Below are 17,494 nucleotides of genomic sequence, written 5' to 3'. Positions count from 1 at the left end.
GAATATCGAAATATGTTCTAAAAAAACACTATAATTTTTCAAATAACCGATGAATTGATTTAAAATTTTGCAGGTAGCTACCAGCAGAGTGCATATCCATTTAATGGACGCGAACGACCACAGCCCAGAGTTCTCCCAATCGGTGTACAAGCTCTCAGTGCCCGAGGACGCCGAGATAGGAACGGAATTCAGCAACGTCTTCGCCAGAGACTACGACAGCGGTGCCTTCGGAGAACTGACGTACATATTACGAGGCTTCGGTGCTGACAAATTTAAAACCGACCCGAAAACAGGAGGAATATCCGTGGCGAAGTCTTTGGACTACGAAACCCAGAAATCATACTCGTTAACGATGGAGGCTAAAGACGGTGGTGGCAGAGTCTCAGCTGTGAACATTTTAATCGAACTGGAAGACGTGAATGATAACAAGCCTGTCTTCGAACAAAACGAGTACGCGAGGACTGTCCGCGAGGGAGCAACTAGCTTCGATCCGCAGATGTTCGTCAGAGCGACGGACGTCGACGGTCCGATGCAAGGAAACGGGAAAGTGACGTATTCCATTAGCTCACACAACAGCATGACGAACGATGTCTTCAAGGTATTAACATAACTGTTAATCTTTAATCTAAAATTATAGGAACGATGATTATTTTTCGTAGATAAATCCAGAGACAGGTGAGGTGACGATGGCGAAAGCGGTGAGGTCTGACGACACAGAGCGAGGCATCTACGAGCTAATAATTCGCGCAACTGACTTCGGAACACCGGCATTACACTCGGAAGCGAAGCTGTCGGTTAGAGTGGGAGTGCCAGGAAACCAGAAGCCCGTGTTCCGTGGAAATTACAAATCTAATTTGCCGGGACCTAGTACTTATCGAGCGCGACTGTTGGAGAACGCCTCACCCGGAACGGAGGTAATTAGAGTCGTGGCGAACGACCCTGACGGTAGGGACAACCTGTTGCAGTACCATATCGCTTCCGGGGCTAAAGATAATTTCGTCATAGATCCCAGGTAATTTCTATTATTATACAACATAAAACTGTCTATTATACAATACGATTATATTATAACTCCTGTAGCTCTGGCGTTATTACGGTTTCACCGGACGCCCGTTTGGATCTGGAGACAGGTGGGGAGAAATACGAAGTTATAGTGCATGCTATAGACTCGGGAACACCTGTCAGGGAAACTGCCACTACCACAGTCACAGTTAACATGGTAGATGTGAACAACAAACCACCGACGTTCAACGAGTCCACGTATCTCATTTATGTCTCAGAAAGAGCAACCATAGGCAAGTCTTCAAGTTCAAAACTAATTTGACATAATAGATTTTATTTAGAAACCCAGTTGGCGCATGGAAGCGACTGGGCGTTTCGAAGCAACACGCCATTGGCACTTATTAGTATTTTATATTATCTTAAATAGGAGATCCAGTATTGAAAGTAATGGCGACAGACCCGGACTCGGACGCGAACTTAGAGTACTCATTAGTGGAGCCCATAAAAGCAGTGGACAAAACGGGAGTCGCGCTGAAGAACACGGCAGGGTACGATTACAAGACGGCGTTCAGGATAAATTCCACGACCGGTTTGATAACAGTGAACCGGGTGCTGGACTATCAAGTCGCTGCGGTGATTATTCTAACGGTGCAGGTGCAAGACCTGAACGCTGTAGTTGACAAAGAGAAACAGATCACCAAAGTCGAAGTGACTATATACATCCAAGCTTATAGCGATGACAATCCGACGTTTACTAATCCTGGATGGTCGCCTAATAATCCTACGATTAGGATTTCTGTGCCTGAGGAACAACCACTAGGGACTACTTTGCTCATGTTGTCTGCTAAGGAACCTACCACTGGCTATCCTGTTCAGAGGTTTGAGCTAGTCAGGGAGGACGATGATGAGGGATACGTGAACGTTGGCGTTCAAAGTGGCAACGTGGTTTTGAGCAAGAGACTGGATTACGAAGCTCTCAATTTAAAGGTACACAGTTTTTATTTCATGTATTCTTGTTTGCACTAATGAAAATTTTCATTAAATTTGCAGTCGATCCAGTTTAAAGTCAGAGCGCTGGCTAGGGACTATGAAATAACCCGGAGGATGTCTGAAGCCAACGTGATTGTAGAAGTGCTAGATGTGAACGACAACAGCCCGACGTTCACTCAAAACGATTACAAGATTTCGATATTGGAATCGGAGAAGCCTTCCAAAATCGTGTTGAGCGTACGAGCCACTGATCTGGACAGTTCTAACACTGAAGAAGAAATTAAAAGAGGATACGGCGAAGTGAGATACTCTTTGATTGGAGAGAACGCTAATATGTTTGAGATCGAGCCAACAATTGGCAACATTAAGGTAAAAATACTTATTATTTTATATTTTATTTAAATATTATAATAGTTCTTCTAATCTTGCAGATCGCTGCTAATACCACTTTGGATAGAGAGAAGCAATCTGTTCTCCGTTTCTACGTGGTTGCGTCGGATATGCCTCAGGGCGGTGCGGAACAGAGGAGCACCAGAGCTCTGGTGACGGTGGACGTTCTGGACGTCAATGACAATGCTCCGACCTTCGATCAGGAATCGTACACCGCTGTGATACCTGAGAATGCACCGAAAGGCGTCAGCGTTGTGAACATCACAGCGACGGATCCTGACGAAGGCGAGGGAGGGACGATCAATTATGAAATCATCGATGAAGGCGAAGCAAATGGTGAGTGTCTAACTTTTATACTATTCCTTATATCATAATTACCTAATTTCCAGGTCTATTCAAGATCAACCACACGACAGGTGAGATCTACTCAGGCGGAGCCCTGACAGGAAAAGGCAGAACAGAACCGTACGTGATGAGGATCCGAGCTGAGGACAATGGGAAGCCTGAACTGTACTCAGACGTGATCTTAACTCTTTATATCGGAGACGTTGTGAGCAACGACGGTGTCCCGCTTTTCATCAGACCCACTCTCGAAGAAGTAGCCCACATAGCTGAGAACTCAACGATCGGAAGTCCGGTGTTCCAGGCGGTGGCTTCAGACCCAGATGATCCGAACTTGCCGAACGGTAAAATCACGTTCAAATTCCTGGAAGACGGGAACTTCGGCAAGGACGCAAGTGCCTTTAAGATAAACAGCGAGACCGGCCTGATAACGACTAGAAAATTGCTGGACAGAGAAACCAAGGACAGTTACACGTTGATATTAGTGGCGCAGGACTTAGGAAGTCCTCCGCAGCAGGCGACAAGAGTGCTTCAGGTGATAGTGAACGACATCGACGATCACAAGCCACACTTTAAAAGAACTTTAGACAGCCCGCCGATAGAATTATCTGTACTCGAAGAGGAACCACTTGGGACCAAAGTGGGAATCATCGAAGCCATCGATGAAGACATTAATGAGAACGGAATGATTGACTACGCAATTGTTTATGGGAACGAAGCTGGTTTGTTTGTCGTAGAACGTTTAAATAATTCAGCAATTATCAAGACGAATGGTCGTTTAGACAGAGAGACGACTGATCGCCATTTAATAACAATCAAATGTTTCCCATATTCTACAAAGAAGTCTGACGTCGTTCCCAAGCCTTACAATAGACAGGATCCTTCAGAGAGACAAGTTCTAATCAGAGTGTTAGACATCGATGACAACAAGCCTAAGTTTAAAAAAGAGAATGTCACTTTAGGTGTCCGTTTGAACGTGCCTATAGACACCAGTTTGATAACCTTGGAAGCTACTGACATTGACTCTGAGGCACTGCCAATTAACTACAGCATGGGCAAAGCTTCTTTCACTTCTCTGGTCGACCCTGCCATGTCTAAGAAGAAGATTCCCTCGCAGTTGTCATTGAATCCTCAAACTGGTGAGCTGAGGACGACTGGATCCATGTCCAACTACGCTGACGGCTACATGGAGCTCACGATCACTGCCAACAATTCTGTCACTCCTGGCAGAGAAACGAACATCACCTTGAAGATATTTCTACTACGTGACAGAGACATGCTGAAGTTCGTCTTCTCTAAACCACCAGTGGAAGTACGAAGGACATTAGAGGATTTCGAGAAGGCAGTGCAGCAGGCTTTATCACTGCCCATTGCTGTCAACGTTTACGACACTCAGTTCTATTCGAAGGAGGACAATTCTCTTGATTTCTCATCGACCAGCTCGTGTTTCCAAATGGTTGGCAAGGAGGCGTACGACCTGGACGAGATGAAGGCTCTGTTGACTGACCCTAAGAACGAGGAGTTGAAGAAGGTTTATAGGAGTTATAATGTTGAGAAGGTGCAGCACTGTGCGGCTCTGGTGGCCAGGGCTGATGCTTCCATGACCCAAATGTGGGTTCTGGCTATTGCGGTGCTCGTCGGTGCGGCGACTATCGTCTCCAGCTGCGCTCTCTGCTGCATGCACTCCAAGTAAGTTATTTTATCTATTATGCATTGATGATTAATAGGTCCTCTTCAAGTCTTAAGAAAAATGTACTATGGTTTGTCTCAGGTATAAACGGCACGTGAAACACGCCCGTTTGCGTGAGCAACCGCGACCGCCTCTGAGCTACGTCTCTTCAGGGCCGGGAATGGTCAGTGCTGCGTCGCATACAACGTTGGGACCTGGTACCATGGTTTCCCTTGGGCCTCACGAAGGCCCATACGAATGGGGAGCGGACACCACGCTATATCACCCGAGTACTCTTGGCTCCAGGACATAATAGAGCTTTGATTCAGGGGTCATCTGATGGAAATGAAGGAGTATCATATGTCTACTTGGATGTTATTCGATTTGCCATAAATTTTGATAATTTGACACGAAGTGTGATAATATGAGTAATGAGAATGACTGCGGATTTTATGCAATCGTGAGAAGAGTACAAGCAGTGTCATGTATAAAAATATAGTAAATATCAACAGTAGTTGTTGGAGAATTTAAAAGATAAAACTGCTATTTAATGCCCACTTCTTTTAAACAGTAAATATTTTGCATAAAAATCTGCAGTCCTTAGGAAGGAAGCTGAAGATACTCTGATTCAAAAGAACGTGAAATCTCTCTCTCTCTCACTTAATAATTACAAGCGTCAATCAAAGATAGAGTACAACTTTTTAATAATTATGTTAAAATCTTGAAGTCTCAAACATGTGATGAAATGACAGATGGTAAAAATTTGAGAAGGAATTGTATTATAGTATAGGTGAAAGTCGACGAATGGTGCTATAAATATAAGGTGGAGAATATGTTCGTGCCAAAATACAGGGACACGTGTAATAAATTACGTCGCTCACGAGGGAACCTGACGAACCTTGACACGTCAACTCCAACAAAACTTAGGATACAATCTTAAGCCAGTGAATAGAAATTGGAGCACTTACTATATAATTTAAACAAAATGTGTGTCAAGGTTGGATGGGTTTGTCGGTAGTATTAAAATACTAACTAGATTTTATGAATTTTAGAGAGTGCTGCACAATTTTTAAGATACGCAGCGCTATTGTAATATACATATATTTAATTTTTAAGGATGAAATAATAAACTGTACATTTTTTAGTTTTGTTTATGAAACCCTCGTCTGTATTCACCTGGTCAAAATTTATAAGATACAACAACGATCGTCGATTAAAGACAAATTTTACTACATTTCAATTTTTAGAGACACTGTCACTAAATTCCTTGAACCCTTCGACAGTGTCAATGTCCTTCGAGTCAGCATTTTCATTTTTAACAACAGTCGCCTCATTCAAAGTAGTAGTAGTAGTAGTAGTATCATCACATTTGTCATCAGTAGTAGTCTGTATAAATTTCTGGGCCTGATATTCGTAGTTCTCTGTACTAGCATAATCATCCTCTATACTAGATTTATGATTAAGTGGGACATTAATGGGTTCCTGATTAGCTTTTATGGACTCTGCTTGTCCTGATGTCTTCCCCTCATCGCTGCTACCCAGGGTACTTTCTTCGTACCTCGTAGCAGCGAGATTTTCTTCTTCGTTCTCCATGAACTTCGACCTTTCCACTGCTAAGTGCTTAGCTATCGTTTCCAGGGGTGACCAGACTTTCTCTACGAACTGCTGACGCTCTTCAGGACCCAGAGACTGCGATCTGTGTATAATATCTTTCCTGGAAAGAGAAATACAATAATTATTCATGAACATTTTTCCAAATTTGTTAATTTATTACCTGCTCAATTTATTCTTCTTTCTTGGGTACAGATTCAAATGGAATATCATCTGCTGTCTTTCCTCCTCTTCGCTCATTGGCTGATTCGACATCCCTGCCAACGGTTGTTGAGGCATGGCGTAAACCTTGTTGCCTCTATTGAACTGAATCGGTCTCCTCATTTCGTAATCTTCTATAGGAACTGGTTTCGGTCTGGTCGTTTTCTTGTTCTGCTCGATGTCTGTGATGGGATAAATGTCCAGCATGACGCTAAACGGCTGAGGTTTACGCTTTTTTGGATAGTTGTTCTGAATGTTCTCATACTGAGGATCCATTGATGAGGGTTTGTAGTAATTCGGTCGCCAGGAATCGTAATTGTACCGAGTCAGTCCTGTTGGCGAAAATCTGAAACATTTCAACATTAAACCCACTTGTTTAAATAACACATCGATTTCCCAATACCTGAAATTGGACATGGCTAGGAGATTGACATCTGCTGGGTGTTTAGGCTTGAATTGGTAAAACGGATCTTCGTTAGACACGTAGGAACCCTCTTCTTCCTCTGACCTGTCGTTGTTCGCCATTATCTCAGCTGCTTCAGGGTACATGTCGAACTTCTTAGGGTTCACGTAAACGCCGCTGAACTTTATGCCCCTGTTCGGCAGGTCTGCGTCGTTCGTCAGGTACTTTATGATGTCTTGAATGTTCCTGGAGGCGTGGGGGTATCTGTATTGGGTCAGCTGAGGATACCTGGGACGCTTGAAGGCAGTCGGCTGAGGAGTCTTCAGCTCCCAATGGAAAGGGACTGGGCGACTCTCTTCTGAGCCCTCTTCTTCATTCGATTCTGGGTACTTGTACCTATTTCATCATTGATCACAGCTCAACTATAAAAATTCTTTTAAGTCCTGATGTGAGAATATTTATTACCTCTGCCTGACGCGATAGACCACAGCATGATTGTCGAACAACTGTTTCCCTTCCGGAGGATCTTCGTTGTTCTCCACTGACTTCAAGACTCTTTTCCTCAGTTTGAAGTTCTCCAAGTTCTGCGACCTGAACTCAGCATCGACTCTATCATCATCGAATGAATTTCCATCATCTGAGCGATCCTGAATCGAGCTGCTTCTGTTCACTGTTGGTGACATTATGGTAGAATTGGACAGTCTTCTGGTGAAGTTCGTAGGCTTCTTCATCGCGTTCTGTAGGATGTACATGTGCTTGGTTTCCTGGCTCATTTTATTAGCCGACGTCGCAGATGTGAAGTCGTACAGAAATATTCCAATCTGTAAATCAATTGACATTTGTTGAACGATCATTTAAAAATTGGAGAGCAGAAAATTGGACAAAAAGAAGGACTGCAATTTAACACATAAATTAATTCATTAGGTTTCTCTCGCCATAAGAGACCCAACACTATTTTCTATGATTAACGAGCTGTTGAGGAATCAGAATGATTACCGAGTTTTCGTTCATTCATTAAACATCAACAAAAACTGAGGCGTTAATTCGTGTCAAAACACAGTTAACGCCCTATATGTGAAGCACGCAGAAATCTGGTTTGACGCTTGGCTCGTCATGCGTGCGGGGCCGAGATTCCTGGTGAAATTCGGATTCCTCTTTTGAACGTGCAGCCACCGTGCCTGATACATTAATTCATGGGAGAAAACGTGCCAGATGTAATTGCACTCATTGTTCTCCGACGTCTCATTAATGCATACGCAGATAAGAACTTCGCTCGTTACAAAACGTTTGTCGCCGTTAACATATACAGAGTGAATCAATAAAAAGTATATAAGATTGGTAATCATTGATCACAGGTTTTATATATTTATTATAACAAAGTAAATAAATTTTAGAATTTGTTATTGTATTAATTTTATTGCAAATCCCTTCGAAAGCAACTTTCTAATTAGAGAATTGCATGAAGATCGATCTGGTTTGCATTGCTGAATATTTTAAGAGGTAATTAAGGAAATGAGTCTCGTGCAATCTCACGCTAAGTTTGAATACGCTAATGCAATGTTAATGATTATTAACATAATGATTTCTAATCACGAACACTATTCTGGTTAGATGAGCTCAATGATAATAGTGATAATCTTCTATACAGTTTCTTATGAGAAGTTAATGAAAGTGGAAAACGATTCTCTTCAAGAATAAATATTAAAGACAAGTTAAACAAATTCTGATGTCAATAAATAATTAAGATTCAAAATAACAAATGAATTATTGACATCAAATGATTTTTAAATGATGACAGATTGTTGGAACAGGAATTAATTATTGATCTAATCTACTTACTAGTATCACTGCCATCACAACCATAATTCCGATAGCAAATTTCCTCGCGATGGACCCGTATCGATTCCTGTTGTAACGATCAACGTGATCCGAATAGAGTCCAAGCTGAGACGTACTAATCGCACTCCTACGTCCCGTTTCGAACATGTCCTCTCATCAAATCTCTTCACAATAATTCATTAACATTTCCTTATATTTGTTAATATTTATTAATGTAACTCTTCCTTACGCTCGACTATTTTTTATAAATTGACAAGCAGAGTTATAGGAATTTTTTAAAACAGGGTTAACGACCGAATAAATATTTTATAATCCGTAATGTCCGACGTGAACGATGGAGAACAATCGCGAGACAATGGTCTTTGGAAGTTGGTTAAACAACTAACGAGTGCTGATTTCCCGCGGGCAGTTTTCACTGGCCGGACTCTATCGCGGACGTAGAAAATTTCGTTCTACGTGGGGATGCTTGTTACTAGTAGTAGGAGGAGGCGTGTTATGGGCTACTTACCGCGGCATGAAACTATGAAACTCGCAACGAAGATCATTGCGTGATATTCTAATGTAAGTGAATGTCAATGTTACGGTCACTGTCTCAGTAAATCATCCATTGTCATTGTGGAGACTCAATCATAAACCTTAGAAGGAATGCTTATTGGCCATAAAGTGGACAAGAGTCTTCAGAAGCAGCGATCAGAAATCATACCTAATCGATTGCATCAAAGAGTAATTTTCGGGTTCCTTAGCTTATTGGCCATAAAGTGGACAAAAGTCTTCAGAAGCAGCGATCAGAAATCATACCTAATCGATTGCATTAAACAGATATTTTTTATTTCCTTAGCTTATTGGCCATAAAGTGGACAAGAGTCTTCAGAAGCAGTGATAAAAAATCATACCTAATCGATTGCATCAAAGAGTAATTTTCGATTTCCTTAGCTTATTGGCAAGTGGACAAAAGTCTTCAGAAACAGTGATCAGAAATCATACCTAATCGATTGAATCAAAGAGTAATTTTAGGGTTCCTTAGCTTATTGGCAAGTGGACAAAAGTCTTCAGAAACAGTGATCAGAAATCATACCTAATCGATTGCATCAAAAAGTAATTTTCGGGTTCCTTAGCTTATTGGCCATAAAGTGGACAAGAGTCTTCAGAAGCAGTGATCAGAAATCATACCTAATCGATTGCATTAAAGAGATATTTTTTATTTCCTTAGCTTATTGGCCATAAAGTGGACAAGAGTCTTCAGAAGCAGTGATAAAAAATCATACCTAATTGATTGCATCAGAGACATATTATGAATTCCCTCAGTTTGATGAGCTATCCTAGGTGCTTGAAGCTGCATAATTCATAGTGATTAATATTCATGAACTGAGAATAAGTACGTCGTGGGCGAAACCCTCTGGCGAGTCAAGTGTCTGACACTTTGCTTTCATTCCTCGAGGGATTCCATCTGATTAAAGAGACACATTGAAGACTACGTGGGAGGTGAAAGGAATGAAAGTGAGCGATTGTATTTTTTACAAATTTTATTTCTATTGCATATATGTGTTACATATATAAAAAGTAGAACTTTACATCTTAAAACTACGTTCTTATGTATTTTATGTATTTTAATAATTGCTTTTATCACGAATGCAGCGGAACATCATCGGCTTTGTTACAGATTAAGGCAGTGAAGAGAATTGTATAGTAATGGCTCTTCTATTTCTACATTCACAATTACGAGTTACCGTTTGTTTAAAAATGATTTTAACAACAGTAATTGAGAAGACACACTGCGGTCCTCGTTTCCTCATTTTCGATTATTCGTTTCAGGGTGATAAATAGTTTTCTATTAAAAAACGTACAAAAATTGAGAAATAGTAATTCATGGACAGTTCGACCTGATTGCCCCCTCATCGGAAGAAAGGTGGTAGTTCAAGTGGATTCTCAGGTGCGTCATAGAAGTAACCGATGGGCCTCTTAGTAGTCGGAGGCAATGTAGGAGGCGGTGCTGGTGACCCGGTTGGCGGTGGCGTGTAGATAGTCGACGTGGGCACGAGGGTGTACTGTGGCGTCGGTGGTGGCGGTGGGGTCACCGTTACGCGCGGGGTCGTAGGGGGAGAGGGTGGAAGGTACGGTGGTGGCCGCGTAGTTGGCCCGGTACCCGTAGGGATATAATCAGTGATGGGACCTACGCCTGTAGTTGGCCGGGTAGGCCGAGTTGTCACTGGGGTATAAGTCGGTCTTTCTGTAAACCGAGTTGGAGTCACTGGAGGAATGTACGTCGAAGGTGTTCCGTACGTCACTCGTGGAGTAGACGGGGTATGATACGGAGTGGGTGTGCTGAACGTGTAGGTTGGAGTTGGGCGAGACGTGGTTCCATGTGTTGAGGGAAAAGGAGTTCGCGATGTGGTTGGGGGGAGGTATGTAGGAGCTGTGGAGAACCGTGATGGTGTTGGTCTCTCGTATGTTACAGGAGGACGAGTGGTTGGTCTCTCGTATGTTACAGGAGGACGAGTGGTTGGCCTCTCGTATGTTACAGGTGGACGGGTTGTGGGTCTTTCGTATGTTACAGGTGGACGTGTTGGGGTAGTTGGAGGGAGATACGTGGGGGATGTATACGATCCTGTTGGTATTGGTCGTGTGGTTGGTCTTTCGTATGTGACCGGAGGACGAGTGGTTGGCCTCTCGTATGTTACAGGAGGACGAGTAGTTGGTCTCTCGTACGTTACTGGAGGACGAGTAGTTGGCCTCTCGTATGTTACAGGAGGACGAGTAGTTGGTCTCTCGTACGTGACCGGAGGACGAGTAGTTCTATCAGGTGGTAGATATGTATCACCCTGGGTTGATGGACGTATTGGAGGCCGTGTTACTGGAGGCGATGTTGGACGTGGTGGCGGCAAGTAGTCCGGAGAGGTAGGTCGAGACGGTGGTTGCGGCCGCGGTGGATAGGGAGGTTGAGGTGGTCTTGGTTGGGGAGGTGGTGTTTGAGGTGGATATGGTCGCGGTGGAGGTGGTGTTTGCGGTGGATAAGGTCGTGGTGGCGGTGGAGTTTGAGGTGGATATGGTCGCGGTGGAGCTGGTGTTTGTGGGGGTTGTGGGGGAGGATATGGCCTCGGTGGAGCTGGAGTTTGTGGCGGCTGTGGTGGAGGATATGGCCTCGGTGGAGCTGGCGTTTGTGGAGGCTGTGGTGGAGGATATGGTCTCGGTGGAGCTGGTGTTTGAGGTGGATATGGTCGTGGTGGAGCTGGCGTTTGAGGTGGATATGGCCTCGGTGGAGCTGGTGTTTGTGGAGGCTGTGGGGGTGGATACGGTCGTGGTGGTGGTGGAGTGCGAGGAGGTTCAGGAGGTATGTAAGGAGGTCCTGGTGTTGGTGGTGTTTGAGGTGGATATGGTCGTGGTGGAGCTGGCGTTTGCGGGGGCTGAGGCGGTGGATATGGCCTCGGTGGAGCTGGTGTTTGCGGGGGCTGTGGTGGAGGATATGGCCTCGGTGGAGCTGGCGTTTGTGGAGGCTGCGGTGGTGGATATGGCCTTGGTGGAGCTGGCGTCTGTGGAGGCTGCGGGGGTGGATATGGCCTCGGTGGAGCTGGCGTTTGTGGAGGCTGAGGCGGTGGATATGGCCTCGGTGGAGCTGGTGTTTGCGGGGGCTGTGGTGGAGGATATGGCCTCGGTGGAGCTGGTGTTTGAGGTGGATATGGTCGCGGTGGAGCTGGAGTTTGTGGAGGCTGTGGGGGTGGATAAGGCCGCGGTGGTGGTGGAGTACGAGGAGGCTCAGGAGGTATGTAAGGAGGTCCTGGTGTTGGCGGTTTTTGAGGAGGATAAGGTCGCGGTGGAGACGGTGGCTGAGGAGGCTGCGAAGGAGGATACGGTCTCGGTGGAGATGGTGGCTGCGGAGGTGGCGATGGGGGATAAGGTCTCGGCGGAGACGGCGGCTGAGGAGGCTGAGAAGGCGGATACGGCCTCGGTGGAGACGGTGGCTGAGGAGGCTGCGAAGGAGGGTACGGTCTCGGTGGAGACGGTGGCTGCGGAGGTGGCGATGGGGGATATGGCCTCGGCGGAGACGGTGGCTGAGGAGGTTGCGAAGGCGGGTACGGCCTCGGTGGAGATGGTGGCTGAGGTGGCTGTGAGGGAGGATACGGCCTCGGTGGAGATGGTGGCTGCGGAGGTGGCGATGGAGGATATGGTCTCGGCGGAGACGGTGGCTGAGGAGGCTGCGAAGGAGGGTACGGTCTCGGTGGAGACGGTGGCTGCGGAGGTGGCGATGGAGGATATGGTCTCGGCGGAGACGGTGGCTGAGGAGGCTGCGAAGGAGGATACGGCCTCGGTGGAGACGGTGGCTGAGGGGGTTGCGAAGGCGGATACGGTCTCGGTGGAGACGGTGGTTGAGGAGGCTGTGAAGGAGGATACGGTCTCGGTGGAGACGGTGGCTGAGGAGGCTGCGGTGGTGGATAAGGCCGTGGCGGTGGTTTCTTCACTGGTGGCCTAGTTGTATCTTGCGGCCTTTGAGGTGGGAATGTAAATTGTTTATCAGGCGGCGAATAATCATATCCCGTAGTCGGTATTCTTTGAGTTGGTATCCTTTGCGTCGGTATCGTTTGAGTAGGTATCCTCTGAGTTGGTCTAGTTTGAATCGGTGTCCTCTGTGTTGGTATCGTTACAGGTGGGAAGGGTTTACTAGGTGTTTGGTAGTCATACCCTGGTGTCCTCGTAGGTATCCTCTGAGTTGGTACCGTTTGAATCGGTGTCCTCTGCGTTGGTATCGTTACAGGTGGGAAGGGTTTACTAGGTGTTTGATAGTCATACCCTGGTGTCCTCGTCGGCTGCGTCACTGGCGGCCGTCCCGTCGGTCTATAATATAGAAAGTGTCTTAGTTGCACTAACTTCTATAAATCCTAATTCCTAATTCATAATCCACATGAAATGATTCTTACAATGTATAGGTGACAGGCGCACTTGTTGTAAAATGATCGACATATGGAGTTTGTGTAGGCCTTGACGTATATCTCGGGGTAGTATACGTTGGCTGCGACGGCCTATAAAAAATACACACACACACACATTACTTACACAGTACTTCCAAGAAAATAAAATCATAATCCAAGGTTTTTTAACTTACCTCGTTGTAGGATACGTGAAGATCTCATTGGGTGGTTCATAAACGTAACCCTTGCTTCCGATCGCTCGTTTGCTCTTCTCACTAGATGCTTCCGCATAGTGTGTGGAGAGCACTGCCACAACTATGGCAATCCACAAGATTCGCTGTAAACAATTACACATATCGGAGACGGTGGCTGAGGAGGCTGCGAAGGAGGGTACGGTCTCGGTGGAGACGGTGGCTGCGGAGGTGGCGATGGAGGATATGGTCTCGGCGGAGACGGTGGCTGAGGAGGCTGCGAAGGAGGATACGGCCTCGGTGGAGACGGTGGCTGAGGGGGTTGCGAAGGCGGATACGGTCTCGGTGGAGACGGTGGTTGAGGAGGCTGTGAAGGAGGATACGGTCTCGGTGGAGACGGTGGCTGAGGAGGCTGCGGTGGTGGATAAGGCCGTGGCGGTGGTTTCTTCACTGGTGGCCTAGTTGTATCTTGCGGCCTTTGAGGTGGGAATGTAAATTGTTTATCAGGCGGCGAATAATCATATCCCGTAGTCGGTATTCTTTGAGTTGGTATCCTTTGCGTCGGTATCGTTTGAGTAGGTATCCTCTGAGTTGGTCTAGTTTGAATCGGTGTCCTCTGTGTTGGTATCGTTACAGGTGGGAAGGGTTTACTAGGTGTTTGGTAGTCATACCCTGGTGTCCTCGTAGGTATCCTCTGAGTTGGTACCGTTTGAATCGGTGTCCTCTGCGTTGGTATCGTTACAGGTGGGAAGGGTTTACTAGGTGTTTGATAGTCATACCCTGGTGTCCTCGTCGGCTGCGTCACTGGCGGCCGTCCCGTCGGTCTATAATATAGAAAGTGTCTTAGTTGCACTAACTTCTATAAATCCTAATTCCTAATTCATAATCCACATGAAATGATTCTTACAATGTATAGGTGACAGGCGCACTTGTTGTAAAATGATCGACATATGGAGTTTGTGTAGGCCTTGACGTATATCTCGGGGTAGTATACGTTGGCTGCGACGGCCTATAAAAAATACACACACACACACATTACTTACACAGTACTTCCAAGAAAATAAAATCATAATCCAAGGTTTTTTAACTTACCTCGTTGTAGGATACGTGAAGATCTCATTGGGTGGTTCATAAACGTAACCCTTGCTTCCGATCGCTCGTTTGCTCTTCTCACTAGATGCTTCCGCATAGTGTGTGGAGAGCACTGCCACAACTATGGCAATCCACAAGATTCGCTGTAAACAATTACACATAGAAATTACTACAACTGTTTATAAAATGGAGTTCCTTGTTTTAATATTAGAAAAGTAATTCTATTTTGCAATGCATCCAAGTATTAATATGAGTCATTCATTATACGCAGAAACCATTCATTCAGGAACGATGACAATGACCCGATATATCGGATGCATATTGGGTCACGGATCGGCTCGTAATCCTGTTATAAATCGATGATCGTCCTCGTGGGATTATCTCACGCTTTACTCAATTTCTTATATAACCCGTCTCACAGCCGCGAGGCACCCGATGATGCAGCAGTGATCGTGAAAGGTTCGCACCGTGTGGTACTTTCATTGATCACCACGCTCAGCCTCAAAGATTTATGTTCCACCGCGTATCCCACCGAAATTAAAAGCGACTTTCTACTATTTCTCATAATTTTCCTTAACAAACACACACACACATACACAGACATAGTCAGTGACGTCTTCATGCAACATTCACACTTCAATTAAACATTATTATTTTAATTCGTTTTGCAACTTTATCTCTTTCCTGTTACTAATTAGCTGTCATATATTTATTGAACGGAGTCCCACGCAAGAACGCGAGTTTTACATTGTTGCAACGGTCGATGTTGTTTTTTTTTAACGCTAAACGGTTTGTAATAATGCAATTATCCTGCAGTGGGTTCTATAAATCAGAAGACTCGTTGGCCAGAAATGAAAACCTTATCCGTTTACGACATCGCGAACGTGGCGTACGCGAATGATGGTTCTGGCTCGAAGAAACGTCCACTGACCTTTAGGCGTATAATTTATATAGGAGGATCTCAGCCTATAGGAAGGGAAGGAATACTACGGTCTCTTTCGCCAGTATGTGAAAGGCTTCTAACGTACCCTTCATAAGTCTCAGGACAAGTTGTAAAACGCCTAGTAGAATGAGACGTCTTAGTATCATGAATGAACGAAAATCTATTTTCTACTGAATTATTATTATTATTAGGATTCTGTTTGAACATTCTGGTTTACAGTTTCTATCTAGCCATCTAAAAGTATCGCCGTTTTAATCAGGATCGTTGATCTTCGATTGCGAAATCGCAGGTCCTTCGTGACTGAGGAAAGCTACAATGCTGTTATGCAAAACAAGAAGAAGAGGACAGGTAGGAAGCGTCTAGTTAGGTTCACGTCACTCACGACCCCCCCTCCAGAACAGTCTCATGATTTATATATTAAAATGCATCAACGGTCTGATTTATAATGTTGCGTTTCGCAACCCCGTTGACCGCGCGCAGGCAATTACGGTCCGCGGACGGTTGCATGATTAATATATAGCATAGCTTTTATGACGCCGACTGTGGAATAGTGCAAACAATTAACCGCGTTCGGCTCATCAGCGTTTTATTTGCACCTAGAGAAAGTTGCACGTTGCACGTTTTCAAAACTATGTAACGACGGCTCTCTACGGGTCAGCTTATGGTTGCACGAGGTGTAAAATTATTTCCCAATCAATAACGCTCGACTGCTGTTAACTAACTTTAGTTGCTTATTGATATTGATCAACAGAACATGGATTTTTAACAAGTTTCAGGGGGGAGGGGGCAATGTGGGGAAAGTGGTAACAGTTGCGTCAGATGGTTTTGTTGATCAAACATCGGGCAATTAGACCACTGCCATAATTGATGCATGCATGTTCATAGAGTGCTTGAATTCTCCTCATTATTATTATTATTATTATTATTATTGTTATTAATATTATTGGAGCTGGGTACCGATTGCTGGTTTTGACAGTTATGATTTATGATCCTCATCGACAGGACATTTCTCGTCTCAGGCATGTCTCCCTGACGTATTATGCAAACGAATTTCTGCAGAAGAACACTCCAGTTGTTGCTTAACCGAGTGCATTCATCAAGTTCAATTTACATTTACAAAAACTGGTCGTTGCAAACATAAAGTTCACGCCAACCCACATAGTATGCAAAATAATTGAGAATTCAACGATTTCGTGCCTTGCCCATCTGATATTCAGTATAAAAATGCTAATCTGGCTTAGAATTCAATAACTTCGTATAAAATTATCTATGAAGATTCAATTTTATTAGGTTGGCAATTAAATAAAGGGAAAGCTTGTGTGCAAATCAATTGCCAACTCAATATTTCGTATTGACGTTCGTGTTTCTAAGGAAGAGTTGCTTGGAAAGAGCCTGATCTTTGAAATCGATGATTTGGTACCTCGTGAGCATCGCTACTGGGTTTCTCGCGACTCGTGCCGATGAATTAACCAGGGCAGCCGAAGTAGAGTCAGAGGAGAAAGTTTGTAAACCGCGCAGGTACCACTCGTCCTCTTCACCCACGTAATAACGTGTGTAACTGGGTAGAAACGCGGCGAAAAAATAGTAGGACTACTGTCTGCCTATGCCCCGGGCACAACGGGACCGTTCGCAGACTTTTACTAATTACCATAACAAAGATCGGTTCTGTACTATCGTAAAACGTTACTCTCGCACGCTATTACGTTTGTCCGTGCATACAAATGACGTTACGCGATTCTTACAAGCAAATTTTCCTTCGCCTATGAAAATTTTTCATATTTTTTAATATGGCAATTCTAAAAAATGTAAAGACTTATTATTATTGTTATTGTTGTCCTTATTGTTATTGTTATTATTGTTGTTGTTGTTGTTCTTATTCCTATCCTTATTTTTATTGTTGTTGTTGTTATTGTTCTTGCT

At 44.5% G+C, this 17,494-nt stretch overlaps 3 protein-coding genes across 3 annotated transcripts in view; 1 reads left to right on the top strand and 2 right to left on the bottom strand.

Annotated features, from left to right (window-relative positions):
* The window catches only part of Cad74A (cadherin 74A), a 13,915-nt gene extending 8,363 nt beyond the window's left edge, over window positions 1–5,552 (top strand). Inside the window, exons 7-14 of the mRNA XM_018033114.2 lie at window positions 74–598; window positions 660–1,012; window positions 1,081–1,295; window positions 1,430–1,989; window positions 2,053–2,361; window positions 2,424–2,718; window positions 2,772–4,413; window positions 4,496–5,552. Coding sequence (XP_017888603.1) covers window positions 74–598; window positions 660–1,012; window positions 1,081–1,295; window positions 1,430–1,989; window positions 2,053–2,361; window positions 2,424–2,718; window positions 2,772–4,413; window positions 4,496–4,706 — 4,110 coding nt within the window. The 3' untranslated portion in view covers window positions 4,707–5,552. The remainder of the gene's footprint in view (window positions 1–73; window positions 599–659; window positions 1,013–1,080; window positions 1,296–1,429; window positions 1,990–2,052; window positions 2,362–2,423; window positions 2,719–2,771; window positions 4,414–4,495) is intronic.
* Window positions 5,553–5,616: 64 nt separating this feature from the next.
* On the bottom strand, window positions 5,617–8,594 carry LOC108630049 (uncharacterized). Its single transcript, XM_018033113.2, has 5 exons — window positions 8,448–8,594; window positions 7,074–7,429; window positions 6,609–7,004; window positions 6,168–6,551; window positions 5,617–6,107 (listed from the first exon to the last, which is right to left on the bottom strand). Exons 1-5 carry the CDS (start codon window positions 8,592–8,594, stop codon window positions 5,630–5,632), a joined length of 1,761 nt encoding a protein of 586 aa, XP_017888602.1. The 3' UTR covers window positions 5,617–5,629.
* A 1,361-nt stretch (window positions 8,595–9,955) lies between these two features.
* LOC108630048 (proline-rich extensin-like protein EPR1) overlaps window positions 9,956–17,494 on the bottom strand; it is a 22,052-nt gene continuing 14,513 nt past the window's right edge. The window contains exons 2-7 of the mRNA XM_026817769.1: window positions 14,632–14,774; window positions 14,447–14,548; window positions 13,721–14,363; window positions 13,543–13,685; window positions 13,358–13,459; window positions 9,956–13,274 (exon numbers count right to left, since the gene is read on the bottom strand). Of these exons, the coding sequence (XP_026673570.1) occupies window positions 10,340–13,274; window positions 13,358–13,459; window positions 13,543–13,685; window positions 13,721–14,363; window positions 14,447–14,548; window positions 14,632–14,774 (4,068 nt within the window). The 3' untranslated portion in view covers window positions 9,956–10,339. The remainder of the gene's footprint in view (window positions 13,275–13,357; window positions 13,460–13,542; window positions 13,686–13,720; window positions 14,364–14,446; window positions 14,549–14,631; window positions 14,775–17,494) is intronic.

Source organism: Ceratina calcarata, unplaced genomic scaffold (genome assembly GCF_001652005.2).
Source record: "Ceratina calcarata isolate Rehan_Ccalc_2016 unplaced genomic scaffold, ASM165200v1 scaffold636, whole genome shotgun sequence".
Taxonomy (NCBI): Eukaryota; Metazoa; Arthropoda; class Insecta; order Hymenoptera; family Apidae; genus Ceratina; species Ceratina calcarata.
The sequence above is the reverse complement of the archived record's forward strand: the minus strand, read 5'-3'. Positions and strand labels throughout refer to the sequence as shown.